Consider the following 16,488-nt stretch of genomic DNA (forward strand, 5'->3'; position numbering starts at 1 on the left):
CAGGCGGCCGGCCCCATGCAGGCGGCGAACATGGCGAGGAAGCCCACGACGCTCTCCTGCGGGCGCAGCGCCGTCAGCTCCGTTCTTCCCGGCCCAAGGTCACCCGCTGCCCCCGGTTCCTTCCTTCCTTCCCTCCCTCCCTCCTCTCTCCCTCCCTCCCCCCTAAGCGGCTTCCCCGCGCTCACCCCGGGCCCCAGCGGATGCTGCGGCGGCCCCGAGATGATGCCGCGCCGGGCCGGGCCGGGCCTGGCCGCGGAGCGCAGGAGGGAACCGGCAAGGCGGGCGGCGAACGGCATGGCGGCAGCGGAAGTGCGCGTCACTTCCGGCGGCGTGGTGGCGTAAGTTTACGTGCCCCGCCTCCTTTACATCCCTCGGCGCCCCTAGCTCCTCCCACTCCGCCTTCAAAACCACGCCCCTTCGTGCAAGCCCCCGCCCCTTTAGACCCCACTTCTTGATCACGCCCGTCAAGCATAACCACGCCCCCCCGCGGCCACTGCCCTTGGCTGAGGCTCCGCCCCCCCGCGCCAAGACCACACCCCCCGCGCTCAAAAGCCCCGCCCCCTGGGGGGGTGTCACGCAGTCCTCCAGCCCGCGAGGGGGCGCTGATTCTCCCAGTAAGTAACTGGGAGGGGTGGGGGGGGGCAACTGGGAGGGCCCCCCCCGCCCCAGGATGAGGCCAAACCCCCCCTTTTTCATCATTATTTATTTGTAACGTACAAACCCAAAAGGGGGGGGAGGGGGAAACGCAAGAAAAAGGCGGAGGGGGGGGGGGGAGGGAAGGGGCCTCGACTCCCGCGAGGCATCAAAAAAACCCAAAAGGGCAAAAAACCAAAAAAACTCCCTTCCAGCCCCAAAACCAACCCTCTCCACCCCCCCCCATCCCACTCCTCCCCCCCCCCCCCCAGTACCCCCCTCCCCCAAGGTGGGGGATGGGGGGAGGGGGGGTGTAGGGTTTGCAGGGGGGTGGAGGGGTTTCCTGAGGGTTTTTGGGGTGAAAAGGGTTTTTTTTTGTTGTTTTTTTTGTTTTGTTTTTGGGGTGGGGGGAGGGGCTCAGCGGCAGCACCCCCGCAGGGTGTCGTCCCCACCCCCCCCGGGGTGGGGGTCCCCCGAATTTTGGTCCGGCGGCTGAGGATCTCGTAGGAGGAATCGTCCCCGCAGCAGCCGGAGACGCTGGGGGAGGCGGCGTCCACCTCGAACCTGGGGGGGGGGGTGGGGTGATGACATCATCATGACCTCATCACCCACCCACCACCACCACCGAACCCCCCCCAGCATCACCCCGACCCCTTCCCCCCCCCCCAATGTCACACACACCCCACCCCACCCCCCCAACTCCGGTGTCACCCTCTCTGGCTGGGGGGGGGGGCATTGAGGGGGGGAGGAGGGGGGGGAAAAAATAATCGAAAAAGGGTTAAAATCATCCCATATTATTAAAAAAAAAAAAAATAGCTGGGGAAGGGGTTAAGAACGAGTCGGGAAAGGGTTAAAATAAGTAAATAAATAAATAAATAAAATTAAACAGGCCCAAAAAATGGGGTTCAAAGGTTAAAATTGGCCCAAAAATGGGTTGGGAAAAGCAAAAATGGGATTTAAAAAAAAAAGAAAAAAGCTTAAAAAAAAAAATGGGTTGAGAAAGGCAGAAAAGGGATAAAAACCGCCAGAAATGGGATAAAAAAAGGGATAAAAAACCGCCCAGAAATGGGATAAAAAAAGGGATAAAAAACGCCCAGAAAATGGGATAAAAAAAGGGATAAAAAACGCCCAGAAAAGGGATAAAAAACGCCCAGAAAAGGGATAAAAAACGCCCAGAAAAGGGATAAAAAACGCCCAGAAAAGGGGTTGGAAAAGGATTAAAAACGCCCAGAAAAGGATAAAAACACCCAGAAAATGGGTCCAAAAAGGGGATAAAAACACCCAGAAAATGGGTCCAAAAAGGGGATAAAAACACCCAGAAAAGGGACTAAAAACACCCAGAAAAGGGATAATAAAAACCCAAATGGAAAAAGAATTAAGAAATAGCCCCATGAATATCTGGGAAATGGGTAAAAACGACCCAAAGGCCCTGAAAATGGGGTTAAAATGCTCCAAAGAAGAAAAAAAAAAGGGGGGGGGGGGGGGGGATTAAAACAAAAACACCCAGAAAGGGATTAAAAAAAAAATAGGAAAGGGATTTAAAAAAAACCCTAAAAACATCCAGAAAACAGTTAAAATCCCTGGGGAATTGGTAAAAAAACCCCAAACACCTGGAAAATGGGGTTAGAAGAGAAAAATGCCCAGAAAATGGAATTAAAAAGGAAAATGGGTTCAAAAACCGTGAAAAAGGGGCAAAACTCACCTGGAAAACGGGTTAAAAACACCCAGAAAAGGGGCAAAAACCCCAGAAAATGGGTTCAAAAATGACAAAAATGGTTAAAAAACTCTGGAAAAAGGGCAACCCCCCCTGAGAATTAGTTCAGAAATGATAGAAATGGTTAAAAACCCCTGGAGAATGGGTTCAAGAACCCAGAAAAGGGGCAAAACCCCTGAAAATGGGTTCAAAAATGACAAAAATGGTTAAAAACCCCTGGAAAATGGGTTCAAAAATGGTTAAGACCCCCTGGAAAATGGGTTCAAAAATTACAAAACGGTTAAAACCCCCTGGAAAATGGGTTCAAAACCCCCAGAAAAGGGGCAAAGCCCCCTGAAAACTGGTTCAAAAATGACAAAAATGGTTAAAAACCCCTGGAAAATGGGTTAAAACCCCCCAGAAAAGGGGCAAAACCCCTGAAAATGGGTTCAAAAATGACAAAAACGGTTAAAACCCCCTGAAAATGGGTTCAAACCCCCCTGAAAACGGGTTAAAAAATGAAAAAAATGGTTAAAAACCCCTAGAAAATGGGTTCAAAACACCCAGAAAAGGGGCAAAACCCCTGAAAATGGGTTCAAAACCCCAGAAAAGGGACAAAACCCCTGAAAATGGGTTCAAAACCCCAGAAAAGGGACAAAACCCCCTGAAAACGGGTTAAAAAATGACAAAAATGTTTAAAAACCCCTGGAAAATGGGTTCAAAACCCCCAGAAAAGGGGCAAACCCCCCTGAAAACGGGTTCAAAAATGACAAAAACGGTTAAAAACCCCTGAAAATGGGTTCAAAACCCCAGAAAAGGGACAAACCCCCCTGAAAACGGGTTCAAAAATGACAAAAACGGTTAAAAACCCCTGGAAAATGGGTTAAAAAAAATCCAGAAAAGGGGCAAAATGGGCAAAACCCCCTGGAAATTGGGTGAAACCCCCCCAGAAATGGGTCGGTCGATCTGTCTGTCTGTCTGTCTCTCTCTCTTTCTCTTTCCCCCACCCCACCCTCCCCGGGCCGGGCCCTGGCGCCGAGGTGGGGGGGGGACACCCCCGAGCACCCACCTCTCTCGGCTGCCCCTTCCCCTCCTGCCCGCGGCGCCCGGCCCCGGCACGTTGCCAGCGCACTGAAAAGACAGTCGTGCGAAAACAACGTGTTACAGACGGACAAACTAACACCCCCACCCTCCCCCCCCGCCCCTTACCACCCACCCCACCCCCTCCTCCCGGGGGGGGGGGGGAGGAATATATATATGTATATATATATATAAAAAAAAATAAAAATGGGGTAAAACCGAGCAAATTTAGGGAGTTTTAGGAGTTTTTAAACTCTTACTGGAGCGCTTCTCGGAAGAACTGGTAGGCGCCGTGGTTGTGTTTAAAGACCGTCAGCATCACCTTCTTCATCTGGGTGCTGGGGAGGATGGGTGCGGGGGGGGGAGCTCAGCTAGGGGTGTTCAGCCCCAAAACTGCCTATTTTTACCCCAAAACCATGCCCCGTGCTCATCACCTGTTGGCCACCAGCTGGAGGATCTGGAGGAGGAATTTGCCCAGCCCTCGTCTCCGCACTCTGCTCTCCAGCTGCACCTCGTAACTGCGGGAAGACAAAAATAAAATTAAAAAAAAAAAAAAAACAAAAAAAAAACAACCCAACCCCAAAAATCCCAGATTTGGGATGGGAAGGGACCTCTGGAGATCATCTCCTCCAACCCCCCCGCCAACGTTGTCCAGGTGGGGTTTGGAATGTCTCCAGAGATTGGAAACTCCACCACCTCTTCTGGGCAGCCTCTTCCAGGGCTCCCCCACCCTCAAAGTGAAGAAGTTTCTCCTCAGCTTTAGGTGGAACTTCATAATTATGTTCCAGTTTGTGCCCGTTCCCTCTTGTCCTGTCACTGGGCACCACTAGGAAAAGACCGGCCCCATCCTCCTGACACCCACCCTTGATGAGATCCCCCCTCAGTCTTCTCCAGACTAAAAAGCCCCAAGTCCCTCAGCCTTTCCTCCTAAGAGAGATGCTCCAGGCCCCTCAGCATCTCCGAAGCCTTTTGATGGACCCTCTCCAGCAGTACCCTGTCCTTCTGGAACTGGTGAGCCCAGAACTGGTCCCAGTGCTCCAGATGGGGCCTCACCAGGGCAAAGCAGAGGGGGCAGGATGACCTCCCTTGAGGTTCTCCACACTCTTCCTGATGTCCCCCCAGGATGCCCTTGGCCTTCTTGGCCACCAGGGCACATTGTTGGCTCACGGTCATCCCCTTGGCCACCAGGACTCCCAGGTCTTTCTCCTCAGAGCTGCTCTCCAGCAGGTCACCCCCAACCAGTCCTGGTACAGGGGGTTGTTCCTCCCCAGGTGCAGCACCCTACACTTGCCCTTGGTGGAACTTCATCAGGTTCCTCTGCCCAACTCTCCAGGTCTCTCTGGATGGTGGCCCAGCCTCCTGGTGCGTCAACCACCCCTCCCAATTTGGTGTCATCAGCAAACTTGCTGAGGGGACAATTCCATCCCTTCAATCCAGCTCATCGATGAATATATTGAAGAGGACTGGACCCCTGGGGGACACCAGCGGTCACGGACCTCCAACAGGACTCTGCGCCACCGATCACAACCCTCTGAGCTCAATCCACCTCCCTGTCCGTTCTTCTACTCCACGCTTCCTAAGCTCTCCTACGAGGACCCTGTGGTTGTCAAAACCCTTCCTGAAGCCAAGGTAGACACCATCCACCGCCTTCCCTTCACCTCTCCAACCGGTCGTGCCATCGTAGGCGGCTAACCCTTTTTTGGGTTGGTTTTTTTTTTGGTTTGGTCGTTTTGGGGGGATACCCACCAGTAGAGGACCTCGTCTCCACACTCGACGTCGAAGCGGAAGTGGGAGAAGGCGACGGGGGCGGCGTTGGGATCGCGGGCGATGAGGTACCAGGCTCGCTCGTCCCGAAGCTCTTCCCGTTTCTCCCGCTCCTTCCAGCCCCACTCGCTCTGCTCGTACCTGCCCGGGTTTGGGGGGGGGGGGGGAAAAACCAAACCACAATGATTTTTGGGGCAAAATCCACTAATGGTTGGAGGGGGGAATCCACATGAGGATTTTTTTTGGGGGGGGGGGGACGGACAACCCAATGATATGGGGGCAAACCCCCCCAAAATCCCACAAATTAGAGCAAAAAACACCCCCAAAATCCCACAAATTGGAGCAAAAAACACCCCCAAAATCCCACAAATTGGGGGCAAAAAAACCCCCAAAATGCCACAAATTGGGGGCAAAAAAACCCCCAAAATCCCACAAATTGGGGGCAAAAAAAACCCCAAAATCCCACAAATTGGAGCAAAAAACCACCCCAAAATGCCACAAATTGGAGCAAAAAACCACCCCAAAATGCCACAAATTGGGGGCAAAAAATCACCCCAAAATGCCACAAATTGGGGGCAAAAAGAACCCCCCAAATGCCACAAATTGGAGCAAAAAACCACCCCAAAATGCCACAAATTGGGGGCAAAAAAAACCCCAAAATGCCACAAATTGGGGGCAAAAAACCACCCCAAAATGCCACAAATTGGGGGCAAAAAGAACCCCCCAAATGCCACAAATTGGAGCAAAAAAAAAAAAACCCCAACGATTTTTGGGCCAAAACCCCAAGGATTTGGGACGCCAACGATTTCCCCCCCCCTCCCCGACTCACAGCGTCTGCATGTTGGCCTTGGTGAGGTCGAAGGCCCAGTCGAGGGTGGCGGGTTCCAGCCCGGAGACGCGTTTGCACTCGATGACGACGTTCAAACTGGGGGAGATTCCGGGAGGGAAACGGCGTCGGCAGCGGGAAAACCCACCGGAGGCGCCAGGAAAAGGGCCTCGGTGACACCGCGACGGGCAACACTCACCCGTTCCGGTCGTATTTCTTAAAAACTGGGAAAGCTTCCAGGGGATCTTCAAGCTGGAAGAAATTAAACAACACCCCGGAAAAAAACCAAAAAACAAACACCAAGCAGGCAAAGTTTCGCTCCCGCTCAGCAACGGGGTTTTTTGGGTTTTTTTTGTTTTTTTTACCCATTCCGGGGGTTTTTGGCCCAGTTTTTCAAGGGGGGGGGACACACACTCACTTTGTTGGCGGCTTCCACCTTGGCGCAGACGGCGTCCATGGCCGCTCGCTCCTCCAGGCGCTTCTGCTTCTTCTCCTTGGCTTTGCTCGATTTCCTCTGCGGCAAAAAGCGGCGGAAAAAAAAGAGAATTTTCACTAAATCCGGGTGATTTTAACAAATAACAAAACTCTGCCACCAACAGCAAAGAAGTTTTGCCCAGAAATTAATAATAATTAAAGCCCACGGGGGGAAAAAAAAAAACAAACAAGCCACAGGTGAGGAGCAGGGTTTGTGTGAAAATCCTTGCAAAAAAGTGATTTTGGGGTAAAAAACAGAGTTTTGATGAGTGCATGGGGTGCATTGAACCCTTCCGGTCACTGTGGGAGAGGGAAAGCTTTGCTGCGTCCTGCTCACACTGTTTTAATTGAATTAACAAGGTTTTGCCCCAAAACCTTTGGTGTTTTAATGAAGCCAGCGCTCGTTAGACACATCAGGATGAGGAGATGGTGCTGAGCAGCATTGACTTTAAAGTTTTTTTTGAGCTTTTAAGTGTTTCTTTCTCTTGAATTTTAGGAGTCCACGGGCAGAAATCACCCAAAGGTGGGTGATTTTACCCCAAAATGAAGGAGGGGAGCCCCATAATCCTGCTGGGATCCCTCCAAATCCGCAGCAAACCCCAATGAGCTGCAGGATGTCGAAGGGGATCGGGGGGATTCCTGAGCTTCACCTTCATCAAAACTAAGTTAAAAACATCCTAAAGTCAGTATTTTACAGAAAAAAAAAAACTCTGATGTGTGTGGTTTGGGGAACGGGACAGGGCGAGCCTCCTCCAGAAATACACCTGTTGGTGTTTTGGGGGGAAATCAAGGCCTTTTGGGAGTTGGAGCAGCGTTTTTTCTCCTCCCACCTGCTGCCGGCTGAGATGCAGACACTAAAAATCTCCGGTTTTGGCTCATTTTAGGGAAAAATCTGCCAGTTTCCTGGCGATTGGGGTCTGTGGTTAGATGGGAGGTGGGGTGAGGTCTCTGGGGTCCCTCAGTGTCCCCACTGTCCCCCCCACAGGGACCTCCAAAACCCTTGGGGGCCTCTGAATGAACCCTATTGCACCCAACATCCCACAGCCCCCCCCCAAACCCTGCTGAGATCCCCAAATCCCCCCTCCAAGTCCTCCCCATCTCCCTCCAGCCCCCCAGAGGGTCCCACATTTCCTGATGGGAGCCCCAAATCCCTACAAAAAGTCCCCAAACTCCTCACAAGAACCTCAGAGTCCCTCGGAGGGACCCAAGTCTCCTCGCAGGAGCCCTAAATACCTCTGCAGAGCCCCAAGACCCCTCAGAGGGTCTCAAGTTTCCTCACAAGCGCTCCAAATACACACAAAAGGTCCTAAATTTCCTCACAGGAGCCCCCAGTCCCCACGAAAAGTCCCAAATCTCCTCATAGAAGCCCCTAATACTTTCATAGGGCTCCAAGACTCCTCTCGGGAGCCCCCAGTCTCCTTGTAGAGCCCCAAACACCCTCATAGGAGCCCCAAATGTCCTCAGATGGCCCCAAATGCCAACCAAAGGTCGCAAGCCTCCTCATAGGAGCCCCTAATTCCCTCGGAGGGTCTCAAATCCCCTCATCTCTTCGTAAAAGCCCCCAAACCCTCAGGGCGTCCCAGATCCCCTCATAGAGGCCCCGTGTCTACTCAGAGGAGCCCCCAAACCCCTCGGAGGGTCCTAAAACCCCTCGTAGAAACCCCTTATCTCCTCACAGGAGCTCCCCTCATCCTCTCAGATAGCTCCAAATGGCCTCAGAGGCCCCTCAAAGGGCCCGCCCGACCCGGCCAGGCCAGGCCCCACTCACCCCCATGGCGGCGGCGAGCGCGGCCGCAGCGGCTCCTCACGGCGCGGGGGCGCGGAGGGGACTGAGGGGACGCGCGCGGGAGCGCGCCCTATATATACGGGGGGGGAGGAGCGCGAGGCGCGCGAGCCTGCGGCCGGCCGGCGCCACTGCGCCTGCGCGGAGGGGAGGGGGGCCGGAGAGCGAGCGGCCGCGCATGCGCGTTGCTGCAAGCGGCCAAGGGGGGGGGGGGGGCGTGAGGGGAAGGCGCATGCGCTGTCGGGGCAGGGGAGCCGGCGCGTGGCGGCGCCGTTGGGCGCGAAGGCAGCTCGTCGCTGATTGGCTGAGAGGGGCGAGGGCGGGAAAGGGGGGTGGGCTACGCCCATTCGCTGAGGGGAGCGGCGCCATCGCGGAGCCACCGCCATCAGGTCTGACCCACGGCGGGCCCACAGCCCGGCCCCACGGCATTCGGCACGACCCACAGCCCTGCCCCATAGCCCTCAGCACAGCCCATAACCCTGCCCCACGGCCTGGCCCGCAGCCTGACCCCTCAGCCCAGCCCATAACCCTGTCCCATAGCCTGGCCCCATAGCCCTAAGCACGGCCCATGGCCCTGCCCCATAATGCTGTCCCACAGACCAGCCCCACAGCCCTCAGCACAGCCCATAACCCTGCCCCGTAGCCTGGCCCCACAGCCCTTGGCCTGCCCCACAGACCAGCCCCACAGTCTCCCCCCATAGCCCTGCGCCTGCCCCACAGCCCAGCCCCAGGGTCCTCAGCACAGCACATAACTTCGCCCCACAGCCCACTCCCACAGCCCTTGGCCTGCCCCATGGCTTGGCCCCATAGCCTGGACCCAGGCCCCTCAGCCTGCCCCATAGCTTGACCCCACAGCCTGTCCTGGGGCCCTCAGCATGGCCCATAACCCTGCCTCATAGCCCAGCCCCGCAGCCTGGTATGAGAGCCCTCAGCTTTCCCCGTAGCCCTGCCGCACATCCTGGCCCTAGGGTCTTTGGCTTGCCCCACAGCCCTGCCCCATAGTGGCCCCACAGCCCACCCCTGAGCCCTGACCCACAGCAGCCCCATAGCCCATACCCAGCCCCATTGCAGCCCCCCCAGCAATGGGGGGCACCCCACACCTCCATCCCCACCTCTGCGCCCCACAGGACCCCACAGCAGTGAGCACCCCCAGATGAGGGGGGTGGGAAGGGGGGTAGTAGGAATGTGTGGGGCAGCCCCATGATGTGTGAGCATCAGGGAGCCTGTGATGGTGGGGGGAGATCGCCACACCCCCCCAGCCCCACAGGAGCCCCCCTGTCCCACATCAGCCCCATGGCCCACCCAGCTCCACAGTGGGACAGACCCCTCCAGCCCCACAGCAGCCGCACAGGATTCCCCCAGCCCCATGGTTCCCCTGCCCCACATCATCCCCATGGCACCCACAGCCCCCCGAGCCCCACAGTGAGAAAGACCCTCAGCCCCATGTCAGCCCTATGCCCCCCCCCCCATCCCCACAGGAGCCCCCGGGCCCCATGGTTTCCCCAGCCCCACATCAGCCCTATGCCCCCCCCAGCCCCACAGAAGCCCCCTAGCCCCATGGTTTCCCCTGCCCCACATCATCCCCATGGAACCCACAGCCTCCCCAGCCCCACAGTGAGACAGACCCTCAGCCCCACACCAGCCCTATGGCCCCCCCAGCCCCACGGCCCCCCCAGCCCCACATCAGCCCCCTGCTTCCCCTGCCGCCCCCTGGCCCTTTGTTCCCTCCAGCCACACACAGGGGGGTGACACGGCCCCACACATGCATGTACACCCCACACGCTATGGGTCCCAGCCTCGCCATGGGGGAGTGTGCGAGGCTGGGACCCCCATGTTTGCCCCCCCCCTCCCCCGTGACCCCCCCCCCCCACTTGCCGCCGGCGGAGGGGTACGCTGGGGGCGGGGGGGCCGTGCTGAGGCCGGGGGAGCTGGAACTACTTTGGCACCGTCAGGCGGCGGGAGCGGCCGGCAGCGCATTGTGTGGGCGCGGGTGGGCTTGGGTGGGTGCTGTGACACCCCCCCCCAAAAACACTCCCCCAACCCATCCCTCCCCCTCCTTTACCCCACCCCCAACTTTACTCCCCATTTTGGGGGGGTTTCCTCTTTTTTTGGAGGGGGGTGGGACCCTGGCCACCCAAGGCAGCAACACCGCGTCCCCCCTCCCCAAATTCCCACTCCCCCCACCCCCCCCCCCACAAAATAACCAAGGTTGGGCTGAAGTTTGAGGGGAGGCTGAGCGCCCTCCTCCCCCCCTCCATCCTTGTGGGGTGCCCCCGGGGCGGGGTTTGGGGGGGGGTTGTCATACTGACACCCCCCCCCTTCCCTCCCTAGGCGATGCCGTCGGTGATGGAGAAGCCCTCGGGGATCCTGTCCCGCAGCCGGGCGAAGTCGGTGGCTGCCGGTGGTGGCCCCCCCGCCTCCGAGGACGAGGGCAGCGAGGACGAGCACGCCCACGGTGAGTGTGTGTGTCCCCCCCCCGCTACAAAACACACCTATGCCCCCCCCCCCTTCCCCGCCCCCCCAAACACCCCTGTGTCCCCCTTCACCCCACCAAAAAAACACGCCGGGGTCCCCCCCCAACATGCCACACGCGTGTGTCGGGGCACCACGCTCGCCCCACGTGTTGGGGGGGGGGCTGCGTTCACGTCATGCCCCCCCCCCCCCGCCACGGATTTTTTTTGGTGGTGGTGGGGACAGGGACATGGTGGAGGGGGGGGGAAACAAAGCCCCGTCCCCATTGTCCCCGGCCGCCCGCGTGTGCGCCGGCCGCCGGCTTTGTTTGCTGGTGGGGAGGGGGGCACAACTGCTGACCACCCCCCCACTCTTCATACACCCCCGGGGACCCCCCCGTTAACCCTCATCCCCCTAATTAACCCCTGTGTCCCCCCCCTTTTCCCTCTCCCCCCCCCCCCGCCAGACAGCATGATCCGGGTTGGGGCTGACTACCAGGCGGTGATCCCCGACTGCAAACCAGGTAGGGATGATTTGGGGGGGGTCCCGTGGGGTGGGGGTGGAGGGGGCTGTTAAGGGGTGTCACCCCCCCCCCCCTTTGACCTCCTGCCCCTTCGCCCCCCCCCAGAGAGCCCCGCCCGCTACAGCAACAAGGAGCTAAAGGGGATGCTGGTCTGGGCCCCCAACCACTGCGTCTCGGATGCCAAACGTGAGCCCCCCCCCAAATCCTATCGGGGTGTCCCTCAGTTTGGGGGGGGGGGGGGGCTGCGAGGTGCTCCCCAACCCCCCAGTACCCCCTTTATTCCGCAACACCCTCTTTACTCCCCCCAACCCCTCCGTTACCCCCCGTAACACCCCCTTTTACCCACCCTGTGCCCCCCCCCACCTCATTTGCCCCCCCAATCCCCCTTCTACCCCCCCTTAACTCCCCCTTTATGGCCCCAACCCCCCTTTTGCCCCCCAATACCCTCTTTGCCCCCCCCACAACACCCCTTATCCCCCCTTACCCTCCTATACCCCCCCTTGCCCCCCAACCTCCTCTAACCCCCCCTTTTGCCCCCCCTTAGCCCTCCTTTTTACTCCCCAATCCACCCTTCACCCTCTTTAACCCCCCCTTTATTCCCCCTTAACCCCGCCTTTACCCCCAAAATCCCCCTTAACCCCCAGCACCCCCTTTTAACCCCCACTTCACCCCCTTTTAACCCCCCCGTTACTCCCCCTTTACCCCCCAACACCCTTTTACCCCCCCTTTATCCCCCAATCCCACCTTTATCCCCGCTTTACCCCCCAAGTCCCCCTTAACTCCCCCTTTACCTCCATTTAACCCCCTCAACTCCCCCTTTACCCCCTCTTAATCCCCCCTTTTACCCCCAAATCCATCTTTACCCCCCCTTTTACCCCCAACCCCCCTTAACTCCCCCTTTACCCCACCTTCACCCCCTTTTAACCCCCCTAAACCCCCCCTTAACCCTCCCTTTACCCCCCAATCCCCCTTCTACCCCCCTTAACTCCCCCTTTACCCCCTTTTAATCCCCCGACCACCCTTTTACCCCCCGACCACCCTTTTACCCCCCTTTATCTCCTAATACTCCCCTTTCCCCCCGCAATACCCCCCTTTACCCCCCTTAACTCCCCCTCCACCCTCCTTAACTCCCCCTTTACCCCCCTTAACCCTCCAACGCCCCCATAACCCCCACTTTACCCCCCTTAACCCCTCCTTTACCCCCCTTAACCTCCCTTTACCCCCCAATCCCCTTTCTACCCCCCCTTAAGTCCCCCTTTAGCCCCTTTTACCCCCCAACCACCCCTTTACCCCCCTTTAACCCTCCGAACCCCCCTTAACCTCCCTTGTACCCTCCCTTTACCCCCTAATACCCCATTTACACTCCGAATCCTCCCCCTTTACCCCCCCTTTACCCTCCAGTCCCCCCTCTACTCCCCCTTTACCCCCCTTTTACCCCCAAAACCCCCCTTTATACCCCCTTTACACCCACCCCCCCCTTTACCTCCCCCTTTACCCCCCTTTAACCCTCCAATCCCCCCATAACTCCCACTTTACCCCCCCTTAACTCCCCCTTTACCCCCTTTTAACCCCCCTTAACCCCCCTTTACCCCCCTCAACCCTCCCAACCACCCTTTTACCCCCCCCTTAACACTCCAACCCCCCCAACCCCCACTTTACCCCCCTTAACCCCCCCTTTACGCCCTCTTAACCTCCCTTTACCCCCCAATCACCCTTCTACCTCCCCTTAACTCCCCCTTTACCCCCACTTAACGCTCCAACCCCCCCTTAACCCCCACTTTACCCCCCTTAACCCCCCTTAACTGCTCCTTGACCCCCCTTAACCCCCCATCTTAACTCCCCCCGTACCCTCCAATACCCCCCTTTACCCCCTCAGTGGACAAATACATCGCCATGGCCAAGGACAAACACGGCTACAACATCGAGCAGGTACCATCAACCCCCTCCCCAAACAGCTCGGGGTGTGCCCCCCCCCCCAAGTGTTTCCTGACACACACACACACACCAACAACATGTGTGTGTGTGTGTGTCCCCCCGCCAGGCTCTGGGAATGCTGCTGTGGCACAAACACGACGTGGAGAAGTCCTTGGCTGATCTGGCCAACTTCACCCCCTTCCCGGACGAGTGGACCGTGGAGGACAAGGTCCTCTTCGAACAGGCCTTCAGCTTCCACGGCAAGAGCTTCGCCCGCATCCAGCAAATGGTGAGACAAACCCCCTCCCCCTCCAAAAAACACCCCCCTCCCCAAATTCCCCCCCCCCCCCCCCACCTTAGGAGAGGCCATGGGGGCTCAGCGCTGCCCCCCCCCCCCCCATTGCTGTGGTTGGATCCATCCCTGGCATCATCCAGCGGCTCCGTGTCACCCTGGGCTGGGGGTCCCCAGCCCCACAGGACCCCCAGGGTGTCCCCATGGGGTGCTGGGGGGGGGGGGGGGGGGCAGAGTGTCTTGAGATGCCACCGCCCCCCCCCGGCGGCCAGGAGGTAGTACATGCCACCCCCCGACCACCCCCAGATGGTACATGCCACCCCCTGACACCCCCCCCCCCACTCCGTAGGGAATGGTACGTGCCACCCCGTGAGCCCCCCCCCCCCCAGATGGTACATGCCCCCCTCGTCGTTCCCCCCCCCGATGGTACATGCCACCCCTGCCCCCCCCACCTCCCAGATGGTACATGCCACCCCTTGACGCCCCCCCCACACTCCGTAGGTAATGGTACATGCCACCCCTTGAGACCCCCACCCCCAGATGGTACATGCCACCCCCCACCCCGTCTAGATGGTACATGCCCCCCTCGTCGTCCCCCCCCCGATGGTACATGCCACCCCTGCCCCCCCCACCTCCCAGATGGTACGTGCCACCCCTGCCCCCCCCTCCCCCCAATATGGTTTGTGCCACTCCTTGACACCCCAACCCACCCTCCCCAGATGGCACATGCCACCCCCTACTCTCCCCCCAGGATGGTACGTGCCACCCCCTGACCTCCCCCCTATAGGGGATGGTACATGCCACCCCTGGCCCCGCCCCCAGCGATGCCACCTGCCCCCCCCCCATCCCAGCAGGTGGCACCTCCCACCTCCCCCCCACCCCCCCCAAACTCCCCCTGGGCCCCCCCAGAGCCCCCAAATCTCACCCTGCCCCCCCCCAAACACCCCCCAACCCCCTCTTTTCCCCTCCAAACCCCCTCAATCTCACCCTGTGCCCCTCCCCCAAACCCCCTCCAAATGTCCCCCAAAGTCACCCAGTGCCCCCCAAACCCCCCCAAATCCTACTCCATGCCCCCCCAAATCCCTCCAAACTCCCCCTCTGCCCCCCCAAACCCCCCAAAACTCACTCTGTGCCCCCCCCAACAACCCTTTTGCCCCCCCAAACCTCTCCAAATCTCATCCGGTGCCCCCTCTAGCTCCCCCCAAACCCCCCCAACCACCTCTTTGCCCCCCAAAATTCACTCTGTGCCCCCCCCAAATTTCTCCCCCCCCAGCTGCCCCCAACCCCCTCCAAACCCTGACCTGTGCTCCCCCAAATCCCCAAAATTCACTCTGTGCCCCCCCAACAACCTCTTTTCCCCCCCAAACCTCCCCAAATCTCACCCAGTGCCCCCCCCAGCTCCCCCCAAACCCCTTCAGCCCCCCCCAACCACCTCTTTGCCCACCCCAACCCCCCCAAATTCACTCTGTGCCCCCCCCAAACTCCCCCTGTGTCCCCCCAAATCTCACTCCAACCCCCCCCCAGTCTCACCCAGTGCCCCCCAAACCCCTTAATCTCACCCCGAACCCCCCCAAATCTCACCCGGTGCACCCCAAACACCCCAATCTCACCCCTAGCCCCCCCCCAATCTCACCCCAACCCCCTCAATCTCACCCCGAGCCCCCCCAAATCTCACCCAGTGCCCCCCAACCCCCCCCAGTCTCACCTGTGCCTTCTCTTTGCCCCCCAAAACTCCCCCTGTGCCCCCCAAACCTCCCAAAATTCACTCTGTGCCCTCCCCCAACCCCCTCTTTGCCCTCCCAAATCTCACCCGGTGTGTCCCCCCCCCGCTCCTTTCCCCCCCCCCGCCCCCCCCAGCTCCCTGACAAGCTCATCCCGAGCCTGGTGAAATATTATTACTCCTGGAAAAAAACCCGGAGCCGGACCAGCCTGATGGATCGTCAGGCGCGACGCCTGCTGGGCCGCAAGGACCGTGACGACAGGTAACCCGTCCCGTGTCCCGTCCCCCCCCCCCCAAAGAAAAACACCCCCAAAACCAACCCCCCCTGCCCCTTAACACCCCCCCCCACACACACGCTTTCAACCCCCCCCTCCCCATTCCCATAGCAACGACGAGACGGAGGAGCAGCGCCCCGGCACCGAGGGGGAGACGGAAGCGACGGACCCCAAAAAAGAGGTTTGGGGGGGGGTGGGGGGTGGGGGGGGGTTGGGGTCACCGCGCTCACAAAGTGCCCCCCCCCAACCCCCCCCAAAGTCACCCTGTGCCCCCACAACCCCCCTCAACCCCCTCTTTGCCCCACAACCCCCCCCCCCCAAATCACCCTGTCCCCCCCCAAAATCACTCTGTGCCCCCCCAAGCCCCTCTAACTCCCCCTCTGCCTCCCCAACCCCCCCAAAAATCACTGTGTGCCCCCCCCAACCCCCCTCAACCCCCCCTTTGCCCCCCAACCTCCACAATCTCACCGTGTGACCCCCAACCCCCCCCAAAATCACTGTGCCCCCCCAAACCCACTAAAACACACCCTGTGCCCCAAAATCCTACCCTGAGCCCCCCCGTGACCCCCAAACTCCCCCTGTGCCCCCCCAGATCCCCCTATATCCCCAAAACCCCCCCAAATCCCCCTGTTCCCCCCAAACCCACTAAACCCCCCCAAACTCCTCTTCTGACACCCTAGTCCCCCCCAAACTTCCCCTGTGCCCCCCCAAAGCCCCCCAAAAATCACTCTGTGCCCCCCAATCCCCCCAAATTCCCCCTGTGCCCCCCCAAACTCCTCCTGTGGCCCCCCAAAGCCCCCAAAAATCACCCTGTGCCCCCCCCAACCCCCCCAAATCTCCCCCTGTTCCCCCCAAACCCACTAACCCCCCCCCCAAACTCCTCCTCTGATGCCCCAGCCCCCCCCAAATTCCCCCTGTGCCCCCCCAAAAGTGAGCGCAGTGACCCCAGCTCCCTCCCCCTTCCCCCCCCCACCTCCCAAATTTACTAAATTTCAGCCTTTTTACCCCAAAACGGCCCAGTACCGGCACCACCCCCCCCCGCGGCACCGCCGCCGCCCCC

The 16,488-nt window shown here is 59.2% G+C and overlaps 2 protein-coding genes across 2 annotated transcripts; one reads left to right on the forward strand and one right to left on the reverse strand.

Moving 5' to 3' along the window:
- Nucleotides 1-695: 695 nt before the first annotated feature.
- Nucleotides 696-8,392, reverse strand: NAA40 (N-alpha-acetyltransferase 40, NatD catalytic subunit). The gene is made up of 9 exons (XM_074167745.1): nucleotides 8,239-8,392; nucleotides 6,415-6,510; nucleotides 6,196-6,248; nucleotides 6,000-6,095; nucleotides 5,153-5,311; nucleotides 3,841-3,924; nucleotides 3,667-3,744; nucleotides 3,396-3,457; nucleotides 696-1,197 (listed from the first exon to the last, which is right to left on the reverse strand). The coding sequence occupies exons 1-9, from the start codon at nucleotides 8,242-8,244 to the stop codon at nucleotides 803-805; spliced, it is 1,029 nt and encodes a 342-aa protein (XP_074023846.1). The 5' UTR covers nucleotides 8,245-8,392; the 3' UTR covers nucleotides 696-802.
- Nucleotides 8,393-10,587: 2,195 nt separating this feature from the next.
- RCOR2 (REST corepressor 2) lies at nucleotides 10,588-15,609 on the forward strand (the record flags this gene model as incomplete). Its single annotated transcript, XM_074167746.1, has 7 exons — nucleotides 10,588-10,708; nucleotides 11,171-11,227; nucleotides 11,333-11,413; nucleotides 13,104-13,156; nucleotides 13,269-13,430; nucleotides 15,291-15,415; nucleotides 15,540-15,609. Coding segments are annotated over exons 1-7 (669 nt in total), but the record flags the coding sequence as incomplete, so codon positions are not given.
- Nucleotides 15,610-16,488: the final 879 nt, after the last annotated feature.

This window comes from Numenius arquata, unplaced genomic scaffold (assembly GCF_964106895.1).
Source record: "Numenius arquata unplaced genomic scaffold, bNumArq3.hap1.1 HAP1_SCAFFOLD_1497, whole genome shotgun sequence".
In the NCBI taxonomy this organism is placed as follows: domain Eukaryota; kingdom Metazoa; phylum Chordata; class Aves; order Charadriiformes; family Scolopacidae; genus Numenius; species Numenius arquata.